At 43.3% G+C, this 18,072-nt stretch overlaps 1 protein-coding gene across 1 annotated transcript in view; it reads right to left on the bottom strand.

Moving 5' to 3' along the window:
- Window positions 1-18,072, bottom strand: part of LRPPRC (leucine rich pentatricopeptide repeat containing) — a 132,063-nt gene that overhangs the window by 58,973 nt on the left and 55,018 nt on the right. Inside the window, exon 22 of the mRNA XM_015410155.1 lies at window positions 87-211. Within this exon, the coding sequence (XP_015265641.1) occupies window positions 87-211 (125 nt within the window). The remainder of the gene's footprint in view (window positions 1-86; window positions 212-18,072) is intronic.

The raw sequence follows: 18,072 nt of genomic DNA, 5'->3' as shown, positions 1-18,072 counted from the left end.
AGATTCTCTTTCCATTCATTTCTGTAAATCATCAATCACAAAGAGCCAAAAATAAAAATCTACAATACCAGTTGGCAGCAACTAACCTTTCTGTAAGAGTTCAGTGTCTCCCTTCTCTATCAACCTACACAAGATATCATGAAGCCTAGGGAGATGGCCATACTTCTTACAGCAGTCAAAAAGAGATTCCACAGCTGCTGGTAAATCATCCCTGAAAAGAAAATCCAAACAATTTCAGATGGGAAAATGCTATGTATACACCAAGCCTTAGAAATTTCATTATGTACATCTTGTTTTATTATATAGTTTCCAAGTTCAGTTCAAAATATATTTTCCAAACATTCTTCAATATATCAGATATCACTTTGCCATTTTGGAAATGTACAAACATTTTTACATTTAAATAAATCCAGCAGCTGATTCTTTTGTTTTGTTTGTGTCCTGTTAGAGCTCAGTATTTATTTATTTATGCTTTAGATTTATAGATCACCCAGCCTCTGAGTTTTCAGGGCTCTGGGCGATTAACAACAATAAGATAAAATACATCATAACAATATTAAAATTATAATATAAATTAACCTTACAATACTCACTACATTTGAAACAACCACTGATGAAGCATAAGATTTATTTATTTATTTTACTTTTTTATTTTTCCGATTTATACCCCGCCCTCCCTGCCAAGGCAGGCTCAGGGCAGCTTACATAGATAAAAACATAATAACAATCAAAATACCATAAAACATCTAAAACAGTTTGTTAAAACCATATTATATTAACATTAAAAAGTGCTAGCAGTATTATTTTGGTGTCATATAGATGGTGTTACGCATTCCAAAGATTATCTAAATATTTAGCTTGCTGATCTTTCTCAAATATAATCAACGGGCACAGGATGTCAGGCACCAGGCTCTATAAGTTTCTGTTGTTGTTAATAATGGTGATGATAGTGGTGGTGATGGTGGCTCCTAATTGAAGGCCCGATGGAAGAGCTCCATCTTGCAGGCCCTGTGGAACTGTAAAAGGTCCTGCAGGGCCCTGATCTCTCCCGGGAGCTCATTCCACCAGTATGGAGCCACCACCGAGAAAGCCCTGGCCCTGGTTGCAACCAGCCTGGCATCCTTGGGACCTGGGAGGGCCAATCGGTTTTGTGACCCTGATTGTAGTGTTCTCTGGGTATATATGGGGAAAGGCAGTCCCTCAGGTATATCGGACCCTGGCCATAAAGGGCTTTAAAGGTAAGAACCAGCACCTTGAAGTGAATCCAGTATGCTATCGGCAGCCAGTGCAATGCCTTCAGGACAGGCTGGATGTGCTCCCTCATGGGGACACCCATCAAGAGCCTGGCCGCAGCATTTTGCACTAGCTGCAGCTTCCGGATTTGAGACAAGAGCAGCCCCATGTAGAGAGCATTACAGTAGTCTAATCTTGAGGTGACCATCACATGGATCACTGTTGCTAAATTGTTGTGTTCGAGGAAGGGAACCAACTGCCTGATCAGCCAAAGATGATAAAAGGCTGACTTGGCGGTGGCTGCTACCTGAGTCTCCATTGTTAAGGAGGCATCCAAGAGCACTCCCAAACTCCTAACCTCTGGCGCTGGCACCAATGGTGCCCCATTGAAGGTTGGGAGTAGGATCCCTACCCCTGGACCGCCCCAACTCAAGCACAGGACCTTCGTTTTCATCTGATTCAATTTCAGTCGGCTCAGAGCTGGGTGTCAGCTGCATAATGGTGACATCCCAGACCATAACTCCGAGCAATCTGGGGAAGGGGGCGCGTGTAGATGTTGAATAACATTGGGGAAAGCACTGCCCCTTGAGGCACTCCACACTCTAGTGGGTACCTCTGGGAGAGCTGTTCCCTTAACGCTACCCTTTGTTCCCGACCGTGGAGAAAGGAGGCAAGCCATTGCAAGGAAAGCCCCTGAACTCCTATTTCAGCAAGGCAGTGGATCAGTAACTGATGGTTGACCATGTCTAACGCCGCCGACAGGTCCAACAACAACAGCACTGCCGAACTGCCCCAATCCAGATGCCTCCGGAGATCATCTGTGAGCGCAACCAGTGCTGTCTCTGTCCCATGTTCCAAGCGAAAACCGGACTGGAAGGGATCTAAGATGGAAGCGTCATCCAAAAAGCTCTGTGGCTGAATTGCCACGGCCTTCTCTATTATTTTGCCCAGATAGGGCAAATTAGAAACCGATCGATAGTTCACCAATTTGGCCGGATCCAGGGATGGCTTCTTCAAGAGAGGACACACCACCGCTTCCTTGAGCACCCCAGGAAACAGTTCCTCTGTGAGGGACTTGTTGACAATTTTCCTTAGGGCGCCACACAACCCATTATGGCCGCCATCTCATAGGATCTCATAAACGCCCTATAAGATTGCTCTTGTAACTTTGTTGCGAGCACACCACCACCGTCTCTCTAGCAGTCTTAGCCCTCGTTTCATAAGCTGCAATTCCTGGATAAACTTGGGAGCAAGCGTAGAGCAGGGGCGCAGAGGGCTCCGGGGAGCGATCTCATTGATACCTGCAGAGAGTCGGCTGTGCCAATTCCCTACAAGCTCATCCAACGAGCCGCCAGGGGACATCGGATCCTACAGAGCTATTTGGAGCCATACAGGGTCCATTTGGTTCTGCGGGCAAGCTAAAATATGCTCACTGCCTAAACAGGGTCAGAGTGAAACGTTCAGATGGGCCCTCAGGGCATGGTGGTCTGACCATGGTACTACCAGGGCAGTAATCCGGTCAACTGTTACCCCAGCCATGAAGATCAGATCAAGCATGTATCTGGCCTGGTGGGTGGATGTTGTTAAAAATTGGGAGAGTCCCAGCGCCGCCATGGATGACACTGAGACCGTTTCCTGAGTGGAGGTTGCATCATCGGTATAGACACTGAAGTCACCCAAGACTATTAACCTAGGGTGTTCCAATGCCCAGCCTGATACGGCCTCCATCAGGGACAGCAGGCTATTGGTCGATGCATTAGGCGGTCAGTACACCAGCCAAATTGCTAAACTCTCCCTGGCCTTCCATACTAGGCTGGTACACTCAATGCCCATGATCCTTGGCGGCGGGAGTGCCCTGAAGGACTAAGCCTCCCAAATGAATATAGCCACTCTCCCCCACCCCCTAGTCCACAATTGATGAAGGACCAAGAACTCGGGAGGGGCAAGCTGGGAGAGGGCTACTGTCTCCCCTTCCCGCACCCAGGTCTCAGTCACGCACACCAGTACTACATTCTGCTCCAGCAGAAAGTCCTAAAGGACCATGGTCTTATTGTTTATAGACCTGACGTTACACAACACCAATGTCGGAGGAGGATTGTTCATCCTAGCCCCTCTGCTGACAACCTTCGGGATGGGACACAGGCTGGAAGGGCGCCAAGCTACTCTATTTCTCCACTCCCTTCCCTTAACTCCCTGCCTGGTCCTACCGCTGTACTTTCCCCTCCCCAGGAGCACCAGAATCCCTTGCCCAAGCTGATAAAGATGCACCCAATATGTGATTGCCAGTAGCAAGCTACAGCTTTCAGTGCTGTTAAATCCACAATTTCACAACCCATCCTACTATACAATTCAATGTCATACATTGATTGCCAATAATTATCCAGTCATCCAGCCAGTAATTAATAAAGGCCAATGATAAACCCACCCTATTAACTTATGCAATATACATGAACTAATTCATTAGTCAATTTCCACAATTAATCAATAATAGCAATCAAAGAAGGTCCCATAATTACAGAAATATTTATAATCAATTTTGGTAGGATGGTTCTATAGCCAAATAACAATACAATCAATTTAATTAAATATTAATTACCTCATTCAAAATCCAGCTATTCAGAATTAACTAATTAGCTCCTAAATAATTAACTATTCTAGCTACTATAAGCAAATTACCAATCACTATCATTTAATTTAATTAGGGCTCTCGCATTGCATCCTTTGGACCAACAGCCACCAGCTACATTGATGTTATAAAGTTTCTGCTTGCCCGCCGGGATGGTCTTAAAATCTTCTCTGGTCAGCATGTCTTTTTTTGGGGGGGATCACACCACCTCTTTTCGCTGTTCTGATCAAAACACAAGCACTTTGACTCTCGAACTCCCTCCAACTTTGGACTCCACTTCCTGCTTGCCCCTGGTCTTGACTGCCCAGTCTACCCAGCTCCAGATGTTGTTGTGGTATGGCAAAAGAATCCCAGCGAGATTGAAGTCCTCTGCTCTCACAGTCCAGTCAGGTAGAGAAAAGTGCCATCGAGGTCGCAGTAGCCTGATGGATTTCGGCCCGGCTGGAGAGGCTCCGGGGAAGGACGAGACCCTCCCCAGGCCCTCCCGCCGCTACCCTAACACCCAATACAGGCACCGCGAGAACAGCGACATGCACGGCTGCTGTCAGAGAATCCTTGTCCCAGCGTCAGCCCTGAAATGGCCGCCGCACCAAAGAAGCGAAGGATCTTAGCTGGTAACAGCCACTGGCTAATCTAAGCTTGGTCTACTGCGGGAGTGCTAGCTCAAAGCTCCGTTTGTCGCCATCTTGCTGGATGTGATTGTTTTCAGTGGGTTCTAGACTGTGTTGCCTCATGGGTAGGGGAAGGAGGACACAACAAAACAGAGATGGGGGAGAGAGAAAAAGGGAGGGGTGCCAGTCAGATAAACCCTGTTGCTGTCCTGGCGGAACATCTCTGCCTTACAAACCCTGCAGAAGTGTGCTTGCACACAAAAGCTTATACTTTGAATAAAACTTTGTTGGTCTTAAAGGTGCCACTGGACTCAAACTTCATTAATGTGGTTGTTACAATTTTTTTAGAAGACAAGATGGGCAAGGGTCTAGTACATAAGCAGTGGCCACAGATCCCAGGTCCTGTCAGTATCCAGCATGGTAATGGGGTCAAAAGTTTCATATGCAGACCAGACAGTGTATTAAGGATTTCCTCACTGGCATCCAAATCAGAGCATATTTGTGTTTATTTTATCAGCAAAACACTTAGAAAAGGTATCCTGGCTAGTTTTCAGTTCTTGAGACAGTAAAGGCTCAGATTTAGGAGCCAGCAAAGTCAGCAGATGGCTAATTAAATCTTACTATTTACTTCCTGGTCGTGAGAAACCATTGTTTGCTGTTAAATCCAAACTGGCCATGATTTGTTCTTACCTTGCACATTGTTTGCTGTTAAATCCAAACTGGCCAACTATGATTTGTTCTTACCTTGCAAACCAGGATTGCAAGCCTCAGTTTACAACTCTCATTTGGCAGGGCAAGCTGTAACCACAGTTTACCTGGTCTGATAAAAATTACAGTATGCCATAATGATGACCTAGCTAGTTAGATTACGGCGTCATGTGTTGGAAGACAAATTGCATAGGCTTTTGGATATCCCAAGTTCATTCATTGTTTGCTATACAAGAACCACAAGTGCTTTTCCATGGTGATACCCCATTAGAAGGACCATCTCCCCTGCTACAAACACATGCCAGCTTCACTCCTCCCAACTGCTTTTACTTACCATCTCATTTCATAGGATGGTAAGATCATCCTAGGCTGAGATGTGAGCTTTCTCATTTGTGGCTCTGCCCTCTCCTGGAAGAGGTAATGTATCTTCTTTGTTAGTTTTCAGAATAGGTGTTTCTTTTTTAAAGAAGGCTTTTTGCTGACTAGTGCACTGAGTATTGTCATACTGAAGGGACTGGTGATACTTTTTGGAAAGCAATATTCTGGAGAGAATTATTTGCTTGTTTTTAATGTCTTCATTCCCCCCCACCCCATCAAGTCACAGCTGACTTATGGCAACCCCAGAGGGTTTTCAAAGCAATAGACGTTCAGAGGCGGTTTGCCATTGCCTGCTCTGATTCGAGGTCTCTATCCAAATACTATCCAGGGTCAACCCTACTTAGCTTCTGAGATCTGACGAGATCAGGCTAGCCTGGACTATCCAGGTCAGGTCTGTATCTTCATTATAGCATCATAGCATGCCTACCAGTGTAAAAATATTTTAAATACATTTCTGTATTTAGACATTTGTCAGGGATCTACTTTCTCATCTTTTACTTAACAAATGAAAACCACTTGATTGCACAAGCCTTTAATGACCTCTGCTTGCCAAGACATGCTGCTTTTATAGTGTGCTGCACTCAGCAACTTTATTAAAGTGTTTTATTGCCAAGTTGTTCAAATGACTGGAAGTCACCTTGGGAACGAACTTGGTTCAAAGGCAAGATAAAAATCTTTTAATTAAATAAATAAATACCATCCCCCAAAACTTGACATTCTTTTATTCCATGTTTTTGTTTTTTGCCCTGCATTATTTATAACATTGTACTGATATTTTTAAAAGTGTTTGAAATTTGATACAGAGTACTAACTTCAAGGCAAGTATGGAAAGGGTGATTTTACTAAAATCCACATGACATTGTAGAAATGAGCCTAGCTTGATAGATCTCTACCTCATCCCCTTTGCTGAGCCCTGTTTACTGTGCATCTTCTGGCACCCCACAGAGTCATTTGAATTATTGTCATTTGGGGTGAAGACTAAATTACAGGTTAATTTCAAAACTGCAAGTGGATGTTGCAGGCTAGATTACTGTCATACAAAAGAAACACTGTGGTAGCTACCACAAATGGGTATAAAGCTTTATATAATCAATGTTTTCTTCAGCTCTGGATGCAAGTTCAGTTTACACCCACAGAAGTAGCTTGAAAAGAATTCCCAATAATTCTACCTAGGGTGCAATCAAATTTACACATCCAAGGTCTCTGTTGATGTTCAGCTTTGTACAGTGACTCTCTTAAAAGCACAACAATATTGTTTCAGCCACATTCCCTTAGCACTAAATTTGACTGTTCAGGTCAAAGCTATCAATAAATGAATGAATAATTGGGATGCCAGTCAAACAGACATGTTAATAGTGTTCAGGCTCCAGATATATTTTTTTTCTGAAGGGATTTAGATGGTGTGTGCAAAATAAGAGTCCAAGGAAGGGAAGGGGGTTACAAACAAGATTCAAACAGCCATAGTAGAATGAACAAGTATCTGAAAACATTTCTCCCCTCAGCTTGGTCTAGTGTTATCAAAATATTTACTATTGCACAGTCCAATTTTAACCTTGAACAAAGGAGAAAAATGCTACAGTCTAGACTGTAAGTTCTTTCATATTCTAATACAATTCAACCTCTACCCCACCTTCACTCTGAAAAGTCACTCCTTGGAACCAGGGGACTTTCTGGAGTGGGACGCAATGTAGTTTTGGCAATCTGTCCATACACAATCAGTAATTTCTACTTGTGCCAGGGGCACTCTGGATGTGGATCCCTACCCTTGGTCCGCTCCAACTCAGGAACAGGACCTCCGTCTTCGATGGGTTCAGTTTCAACCGGCTCAGCCTAAGCCAACCAGACACGTCCTGCAGCGCCCTGTCAAGATATTCCGGTTTGGAGTTGGACCTGCCATCCAACAGCAGATAAAGCTGGGTGTTATCAGCGTACTGGTGACACCCCAGCCCATGTCTCTGTGCAATCTGGGCAAGGGGGCGCATGTAGATGTTAAACAACATCAGGGACAGTACAGCCCCCTGAGGCACTCCACAGTCAAGTGGGTGCCGTCAAGAAAGCTGTTCCCCCAGCACGACCCTTTGTCCCTGGCCTTGGAGGAAGGAGACGAGCCATTGCAAGGCAAGTCCCTGAATCCCAACGCCAGTGAGGCGGAGGGCCAGTAGCTGATGGTCGACCATGTCGAACGCAGCCGACAGGTCCAACAACAACAGCATAGCCACTCCGCCTCGATCCAGATGCCTCCAGAGATCATCTGTGAGGGCAACCAAGCTGCCTCCGTCCCATGACTCAGCAAAAGCCATACTGGAAGGGATCTAGGATGGAAGCGTCATCCAAAAAGCTCTGAAGCTGCATCGCCACTGCCCTCTCTATCAGCTTACCCAAGTAGGACAAGTTGGAGACCGGCCGGTAGTTCACCAATTCGGCCGGATCCAGGGATGGTTTTTTAAGGAGAGGACGTACCACTGCCTCCTTGAGCGCTCCTGGGAACAGTCCCTCCAAGAGGGACTCGTTGACTATTTCCCTGAGGGCACCTTGAAACCCTGCGCAGCCAGATTTAATCAGCCACGAACGGCATGGATCCAGGGAGCAAGTGGTCGGGCATACAGTCAGAAGCAGTTTGTCAACTTCCTCTAGGCTGAGCATGTCGAAATAATCCATAATCCGACCAGAAGACGTGCAAGGGCCTCGAGCTCACTCACTGTTTCAAATGTGGCGGGGAGGTCATGGCGGAGCGAAAAGACTTTGTCTGCGAAGTAGCTCGCAAAAGCCTCACAGCCAATATCCAATTCTCTAACATTTGGTTTGCCCTGAGGCAGAGTAGTAATGGACTGAATTTTTCTAAATAATTGGGCTGGGTATGAGTTCGCAGACGCAATCGTGGACGCAAAGTATTCCTTCTTTGCTGCTTTGACTGCCATCTTGTAGGATCTCATAAATGTCCTATAAGATGCTCTTGTGGGGGGGGTCTACGGGCACAGCAACTCGGTGGGCTCCCAGAATTTCTCCTGGGTGCCACCGGCTCTTTGTTCTATTTAGAGTAGTTTGGGGGGGAACCCAAGCTCCACCAGACCTCCTGGAAGAAGGTCAGGTGCAAGGGACTTGATTTGGCCCCCCATTTGCCGCAAAACAGGTGGAAGCTTTGGATCATCCTGAGGCAAAGAACGAAGATGCACAGTTATGGAGCCATAAACTGCACCAGCTGTGTACGCCCTGGAAGCAAGAGAGTTAATCTCAGCCTCTTCAGTACTATCGATGAAGATTTACAACCTAGTAAGTACCTGGAAAAACAACATTAGAAGCAGAAGACTTTCTCTTTACTTTCCCTTTATGCCCCTATAATAAATCTTTAAAAGGACACCAAAAGGAGGGTGAGACTCCCCCCCCCCTAGTGAAGTGGCAGAGACAATTCACTTAAAGAAAGTTGAGTGAAATACTACTTGGGGCAAAGTGAGATTTTTGTTTGTGCTTTGATACTGCTCATGGGGGGGGAGATAGAAAGAAAGAGTTATTTAGAATTGATTTTGCTTCTTTGTTGCAATTTTTTATGACGTCACGCTTCATGACTGGGAATGGAGAGCATATTATGACTACCGTTCTTAGTGAAGACGTAAAAATTTGACTTATACAAACGAATTCTCAGCTGTCAACAACTTTAAGCACAGTCAGCTTTGAAAAGAATCACTGACAATAAACTTTGAAAAGATAATTGCTGGGTCTGTGTGATTGTTTTAAAATAGGGGGGCAAGATTCAATAAGAAAAATGCCAGACGATATTTGCCCAGAGGACTCTATAGAAATCGATCAACTACAGGTCTCTTGGAAGGAGATTCGGGAGATGATTGTGGATTCAATTATTTCAGCACTCAAGGACGTTTTAGAACTTGTAAAGGATACATATTCTGTACCACCAACCCAAACTATAAGCCAGATAAAGGAACTCCAGCATCAAACAGCGCAAGAAACAGAGCAATATTATAATTTAGTGGACCCAACCTACAGAGGAAAAGAATCCCAGCAGCAAACCTTGCCAGTTGCAAGACAACACTGCAAACAACTTGACTCAACCTATAGAGAAAAGGATCATCACCACTTAAAACTGCTAGACACAGAACAACCCTGCAACCAAGATGAACAAGGCTACAGTGAGAACAACAGATCTACTAAAAGACTGTCAAACTTTGCAACCCTCAAAGTTATACTCCACAGAGAAGACAGAACAGAAGCTATGAAAATACTAACCATCATAAAAATGGAATACAGAAGATGAGCCGAAATACCCTCTACTTATAAGGAAGAGAGACACAGAAAAATGACTTTATGGAAAAAAAGGTCTTTCGAAAATAAGAAAAAAAATAAAACCTCCTAAATAATGCTGATCTAGAGGACTTTGGTTTATGTGCAACTGACTAAGATGGGCTAGAGAAAATTGTACTGGCAATGAACTAACATTGGTGACAAAGGAAGAGAGACACAGAAAAATGACTTTATTGTGGAAATAAGGTTTCTATAAAATTATAGCCCATAATAAAATCAGCCCGTTTTGGTGTAACTGATTAAGATGGGCAAAGGGAAATTGTATTGACAATGAATTAACATTGGTTATAATTGAAATTATATTTCTCTTTCTTTTTATATGCATGCATAAAATTATAGCTCATAAAAAATTAGGGAAGATTTTTAGAGTTCTAGGAAGTTTTATAAACAGAAGATAATATAAAATATTAGAGAATGAGCTGTAAAAAAGTGACTTAGATTATATATGTGAGAAGGATATTTAGGGAAGGATAATAGAAGATATTAGCACAAATAGAAACGTTATAAAGTTAGTTAATAGGTAAAGATAAAAGTTAATTTATAGAAGACTGTTGTAGAATGTTTAACCAGGAGAGAATTGGCTTAGATAGTAATAGAGATGTAGTAATTATAGATTGTTATGATTATGTAATTTTATAGTTATATATATAGAGTTAGGATTGTTAAAACTGCTAATCTAAAACATAGACTTGCAAAAATAATAATGGTCCATGTGGTGAGAAAATCAATCTATATGCAAGAGGCGATCTAAGAGATATGATGTTGTTACTACCACTCTCATCTATGTGTGTTTGTTTGTCTGTATGTTTGTAAAAACCAATAAACATTATTTTTTAAAAAAGATTCTTGTGACTTTGTTGCGGGCACGCTGCCACTGTCTCTCTAACCGTCTTAGACCTTGTTTCATAAGCCGCAACTCCTGGATATACCAGGGAGCAAGCTTAGAGCGGGGGCGCAGAGGGCGCCAGGGAACCATCTCATTGATGGCCGTCGAGAACCAGCTGTGCCAGTCCTCTACTAGCTCATCTAATGAGCCGCCAGGGAGCATTGGATCCTGAAGAGCCATCTGGAGCCGCATTGGGTCCATTTGGCTCCGCAGGTGAGCTAAAATACGCTTGCTGCCCAAACAGGGTTGGGGTGAAACATTCAGTTCAGGGCAAGGTGGTCAGACCATGGCACCGCCAAAGCAGTGATCCAGTCCACTGTAACCCCTGCCACAAAGATCAGATCGAGCGTGTGCCCAGCTCGGTGAGTGGGGATCGTTACATATTGGGAGAGTCCCAGTGCCGCCATGGACGATACTAGGCCTGCTGCCTGCGTAGAGGTTGCATCATCAGCATGGACATTGAAATCACCCAGGACTATCAGTCTAGGGCAGTGGTTCTCAACCTTCCTAATGCCACGATCCTTTAATACAGTTCCTCATGTTGTGGTGACCCCCAAACATAAAATTATTTTCGTTGCTACTTCATAACTTTAATTATGCTTTAATTATGTTCAATTTGTAACAATGAAAATACATCCTGCATACCAGACATTTACATTACGATTCATAACTGTAGCAAAATTACAGTTATGAAGTAACAACGAAAATAATTAAGGTTGAGAAGAATTAAGGTTGAGAACCACTGGTGTTAGGCGACCCCTGTGAAAGGGTCGTTTGACCCCCAAAGGGGTCGCGACCCACAGGCTGAGAACCACTGGTCTAGGGTGTTCCAGTGCCCAGCCTCCACCAGGGATGCAAGCTATTGGCCGGTGCATCGGATGGGCGGTACACTAGCCAAATCGCCAAACTCTCCCTGGCCTCCCACACCAGGCCGGCACACTCGATGCCCATGATCCTTGGTGGTGGGAGCGCTCTGAAGGAGTAAGCCTCCCGAATGAATAGGGCTACTCCCCCCGCCCCCTGGTCTGTGATTGGTGAAAGACCGAGAACCCGGGAGGAGCTAACTGGGAGAGAGCTACTGTCTCCCCATCTCGCACCCAGGTCTCAGTCATGCACGCCAGGTCTACCTTCTGCTCAAGCAGGAAGTCCCGAAGGATCGTGGTCTTATTGTTTATAGACCTAGCATTGCACAACGCCAATGTCAGAGGGGGATCATTAATCCTAGCCCCACTGCATACAACCTTTGGGATGGGACACAGGCTGGAATGGTGCCGAGCTATTCTGCTTCTCCGTCCTCTTCCCTTAACTCCACGCCTGGTCCCACTGCTATACTTTCCCCTCCCCAGGAGCACTGGAATTCCTTGCCCGGGCATCAGCACACCTGGTGGTCTTCGCTAGCTGCAACCAGCCGGAGCCTCAGACTGACTGACTTAGTTGGCTGATGTTATTATTCCACTATGTGCCACTGCTCTTAATAGATGTTGGTAGATGTTCCCTGCTTGCTCAACTACCACCTGTTTCTAAATTTGATATTACAATCTAACCATTAAATTTACTCTAATTTCCTTAAAGCACATACAATTTAACCTAATAGCCTCTGATGGCCTTTTTCTATTTCTTTATATTTCCCCTCTTTTACTTCAGCCAGTAATTTAAATAAAGGCTGACATATCAATGGCAACTATAACTTAAAGCTATACCAATCTCTTATTGATCAATTTATAAACCAATCAATTAATAATCAATCATTTGTATAGGACAGTAATGCAGTTTAACCTATTAATTCGTTAAATTATCCCCCAATTAGTTAGAACGAATTAATCAATTAGACCCACAATTAATTGGTAAAAAAATCTATCAATAAATAATAAGACTACCCCATCCCAATTAATTAAGTCTAAAAAGCCTAAACTGCCCTATAAATGAATGGTCAGCCAGTTACTGTTGATGGTTTGTCTGTGAATGGCAGTAACAGTGCAGTTCTATTGAATCTTCCTTGGGTGGCAGTAGCAGTGCAGTTCTAATAGATCTTCCTCCAGTCTGATCGTCCTCGGGAGCTCGAAAACTCAGGAGCCTCGTCCTCAGAAGCTCAGGGTGGAATATCCTTTACACTGGGGCCCCTCGTCACCAGTGTAGCAGCACTTCCGGTTTTCTCCAGCCCCTTCAGGCCGGTAGGTGGCAATTCTGCGATGTTTGATGTTCTCCAGCGTCTGGGACTCCCCATCAGCTTCACCAGCTTTGCCTCTGTCCGTGATGTTGTCGGTGGCCACGAAACAGGAAGCTGCGGTTGTTGCTGCCCAAGCCGCTCCGCCGCTCCCGGACCGCGCCAGGCAGACTGAAGGGGGGTAACAACCCCCCCCAGACTCCCCAGCTGCTTCCCCAGAGAATTCAGAGCAGCCTGGCTCATACAGCTGAGATGGCAAAAGGGGCGTCCGTGCCGAGCTAGCCAAGCAGTCGGCGGAGCAGGCAACCGGCCAGTGCGGTCAAGAGCACCCTGGGCTTCAGCTGGATCACTAATCGACGTCGCGGCTTCGTCATGCGTTGTCGCCACATCCAGGCCGATCGAACTGCTCCTCGGGGACGGTAAGATACAGCTCATTCCTCCGGTCCCACCGGTTCCCGCAGTTGCCCAGAAATATTGAAAGTCCATAAGCAGGGTATATAAGTCCACGCATGGGCATCGGCATGATAATAAACTACCGAAACTTGCAGAGAGCCTAGCACCAATGCTCCCTACGTGCTGCCATCTTGTTGTATAATGCCACAGAGTCCACCCTCCGAAGAAGTCAGTTTCTTTGGGGTAACTGATCTCTGTTGCCTGGAGATCAGTTTTAACTCTGGGAGATCTCCAGGCCCTGCCTGGAGGTTGCAGCACAAAACAAAAGGGATGACAGATATCCAGAGGAAAAACAACACACAAGCAAACCCTGTGATATGAACAACATTTATAAGATTTGCATTGCTTTTCTAAAACTTTACAAAATTGCAACAAGAATTTACAATACTGAGCTGGATTAAGAAATTAAGAATTTACAATACTGAGCTGGATTAAGAAGCTGACACCTCCTTTAAATATAGGATTACATCTGAGGAAGACTGTAAAGTTGAAATGAGTTCACAACCGGGTACTCATTATGTTGGACTATGTGGACTTTTTAACAATATTGTATAAGTGAGAATGTTGGACAAATTGTTGCAATTTTGTAAAGTTGTTCATATCACAGGGTTTGCTTGTGTGTCGTTTTTCCTGCCTGGAGGTTGGCAACCCTAGTCAGAAGTGTTCACTCACAAACCTAGCTGAGCTTTCACCTAATTGCACAAATGGGAAATTATCCACACTGAAAAATATTTGTAGGCTCCAACCTTGATTTTCAATCAACTGCCTTGGGCTTCTTTTTTGTACCCCTCTCAATTTTAAATTACAATAAATCCCTTTGCTTAAAGGATGCCACTCTCACAATCCTACCCTTTTTCCTTGTTATAAACAACTTTCCAGATGAAGGAGACTGCTTGGTTTTTTAAAAAAGACTCTAAATATTGATTTTAATTGGAATGAAGTGCTTCAGTGTTCTGCATAAAGTGTTAGTGAAGTGGCAATTTACCTAAGGGGTTTACTGATTGAAAAGCTCTCAAACCTGAAATCACTGAGAGGCAGGAATTTAAAGAAAGCAAAGGAAAAAAGGACTCTGGGAAAAGAAAGGCCAAAAAACAACAACAACCACCAACCCCCTTCTGCAAGTCTGAAGCAGATGTTAGTGTGGAAGGAAATCACTTCAGTGAGGTACAATCAGCTTAAAAAATTATTCTGTTAAGAGAACAGGGCTCTCAAAAGAGCTAAATTTTCCCCCCTGTTCATCTGCTATAACGAGGAATCTTCAAGGAGACTGGTGTTGCAATTACAACTAATCCTCCCCAAAAAATTAACTCTGTTGAAGGCTTTGTAATTTCCCTAGGTACAATTTAGCTGTCACTTACTTTAAAATTTACTCAAACATGCGTTCCGAACAGCACTAACTTCACATGTCAAGTGCTTTCCAGCCAATTGAGTCTAAACTGGAAGTCGGTGTTAAACAACTGAATGATTAGACAAGATAGCTCATTTCCCTGCTCTTTTGTTCAGAATAAAATGCCACATTTACATTATCAGGCTCAACAGGATTTTCTGACAGAGGGAGAAAAAAACCCTGGTGAACACTGTCCGTACTAAACACATGAAGCCTGTCATTTACCAATCATCCTTCAAAAAGCAATAGCAATGAATGTAACTTAATTATGACCCAATGATCCTTGACGAAAAATCATCTTATCACTGTCCTGTTCCTCTAGGGCAAATGAACCACTTTTGTCCTTTGGAACTGATGATGCAAAATTCTTAATAATGGAGTAAGAGAGACAAATCTCTTTTGTTTCACTTAAAAACACACACACACAAGTTTTAGAAAGGAGGGAAACAATCCAGAAATTATAGAGACATTTGAAATAAATATAAAAAATGGAGGTGGGGATGGATTATTGCACACTATTTGAAAAAGCCATATTTTTGGTAAGACTAAGTTCGAGACCCAAGTTGCCGCATGATAGAGTGAGCTCCCGTCTCTAGTTCCAGCTCCTGCCAACCTAGCAGTTCGAAAGCAAGAAATTGCAAGTAGATAAATAGGTACCACTTCAGTGGGAAAGTAACAGCGTTCCGTGCGCCTTGGTGTTTAGTTATGCCGGCCACATGACCACGGAAACATCTTCGGACAGCACTGGCTCTTCGGCTTTGAAACGGAGATGAGCACCGCAACCCTAGAGTCGGATTCGACTGGCTTTCGAGCAAGGGAACCTTTACCTTTACTTTAAGTTAAAATAACCACAATGTTAATAAGACAAGGAGCTAAACTTTGAATAAATACCTATACTCAAACCTCAACAAGGGCTACTGAGACCAAATCTGTAGCAGATTTAATGCCTGCTAACATAAGAGACTGATGCTTTCATTCAGTCTTTGTAGCACAGAGTCTATTCAATGGGCAGCATGAGGTAGTGGGGATTATCATTTTGGGCAGAAAGCAACTCATTTCGAGATTACATTCCATTTCCAAGTCAAACTTTAACCAGTTGAATGTTTCTTACAGGGCTGAACTACAATTCCCCAATCAATTTCAGAAACATTTTCAGCAGTGATGAAAGACAGCACTTCTGCCTTAAAATTTTCAACTATTTTTTCTTTACATGGACTTCACACTCTCCTGGTTTCATTCACCTTTAGTAATTCTGTTGTGTAGCTAGCTGGTTTGCTATGTGGCTTCATGACATCCCCTCATGTACTGTATGATCCCCAAATAGCTGGAATCACACTTGAAGTTAGACCAGGAAGAAGAACATAATAACCACAAAGGGAAAAATGCTGATGAAGGAATAGAAGATGTGCTGGAAAATATCAAAAAGGACTGAACGTTGTTTTAAAAACTCATAAAGATGAAAGTTAAGCTCGACTCATAATGATTTTGTAGAAGTGTGGTGTATTATATTAGATTTTCTGTCATAGTTTGATTTCCAAAAACGCAAAGTCTTTACTCTTGTTATGTTTTTATGATGTCATTCTTTCTTAAAGGCTATTGCGTTAATCATATGTGTTTGAGTTATTGCAACAATGTCAAATGTACATTTGGGTATACTGTTTATATTTTTAATGGTTTGTTTTAATAATGTTATTACTTTATATTATGTAAGAAAATATAAAAATAATTTTAAAAATAAAGATGATGGTTGCTGAAAGGTAAACTATAAATAATGTAAATAAATAAATAATAAAAACAAACAAGCAAGCATATATGGTAAGTTTCCAGTAGGCTTGAATGGACAGAGAGAAGTTTATTTAAGAAAATTATGCCTATAAAAACACTTTCCATATTGTTTAGAATCATAGAGTTGGAAGGGGCCATACAGACCATTTAGTCCAACCCCCTGCTCATTGCAGGACCAGCCTAAAGCATCTCTGACAAATATTCATCCAGTCTCTTCTTGAAAGCTGTCAGTGAAGGGGAGCTTTACCACCTCCCTAGGCAGCTGATTCCACTTTTGAACCACACCTCCCTCCAATCTGATGAAACATCATTGACCACCACTCTTTGGATGCAGTCCTCTAACCAGTTCCCTATCCACCGAATTGTCCTATAGTCCAGTCCACAGTCTTCCAGTTTTCCCATCAGAATGTCATGGGGAACCTTATCAAAAGCTTTACTGAAATCCAGGTAAATCACATCAACAGAGTTCCCACGATCCAGTAAGCTCGTCACATGATTGAAGAAGGAAATCAGGTTGGTCTGACAAGATCTGTTGGGGACAAAACCATGCTGACTTCCCCAGATCACTAAGTGGTCCTTCAGATGCTTACAGATCGATCCCTTTAAAATCTGCTCTAATATCATCCCATCAACAGAAGTCAGACTGAGTGGCCTTTAGTTTCCCAGGTCATCCTTCTTCCCTTTCTTAAAGACTGGGATAACATTTACTCTTCTCCAATCTTGTGGCACATCCCCAGTCCTCCAGGAGGCCTTGAAGATGATGGACAGAGGCTCTGCAAGTTCCTTAGAAAGTTCTTTGAGCACTCTTGGGTGCACACCATCTGGCCCAAGGAATTTGTATTCATCCAGTGCAGCCAGGTGCCTCTCCACAACCTCCCTATCAATGTCAACTGGACACTCATACTTATTTACCAAATTTGCCATCAGAGACAATACAGGTTCAAAATTAACATTATATTGTGCATAATATATGTATGTGTGTGTTAAGTGCCATCATGTTGCTTCCAACTTATGGTGCCGCTATGAATTAATGACCTCCAAAACGTCCTGTTGTTAACAGCCTTGCTCAGGTCTTGCAATCTGAAGGCTGTGGCTTCCTTGACTGAATCAATCTATCTCATGTTGGGTTTTCCTCTTTTTCTGCTGCCGTCAGGCTTTCCTAGCATTATTGCCTTTTCCAATGCCTCCTGTCTTCTCATAATGTGACCAAAGTACAATGGCCTCAGCCTAGTCATTTTAGCTTCTAGGGAGAGTTCAGGCTTGATTTGATCTAGCACCCACATTTCAAAGGAATCTACTTTCTTCCAGTCAGCTTTCTTCATTGACCAATTCTCACACCAATACATAATAACAGGGATACTACTGCATGAATCACCTTGATCTTGCAGTGACACACCCTTGCATCTAAAAATCTTTTCTATTTCCTTCATGTCTGCCCTTCCCAGTCTCAATCTTCTTCTGATTTCTTGGTTGCAGTCTTCTTTTTGATTGATGATGGAGCCAAGGAATAGAAACTCTTTTAACAAT

Source organism: Gekko japonicus, unplaced genomic scaffold (genome assembly GCF_001447785.1).
Source record: "Gekko japonicus isolate JY-2015 unplaced genomic scaffold, Gekko_japonicus_V1.1 scaffold681, whole genome shotgun sequence".
NCBI classification, from domain to species: Eukaryota; Metazoa; Chordata; class Lepidosauria; order Squamata; family Gekkonidae; genus Gekko; species Gekko japonicus.
The sequence above is the reverse complement of the archived record's forward strand: the minus strand, read 5'-3'. Positions and strand labels throughout refer to the sequence as shown.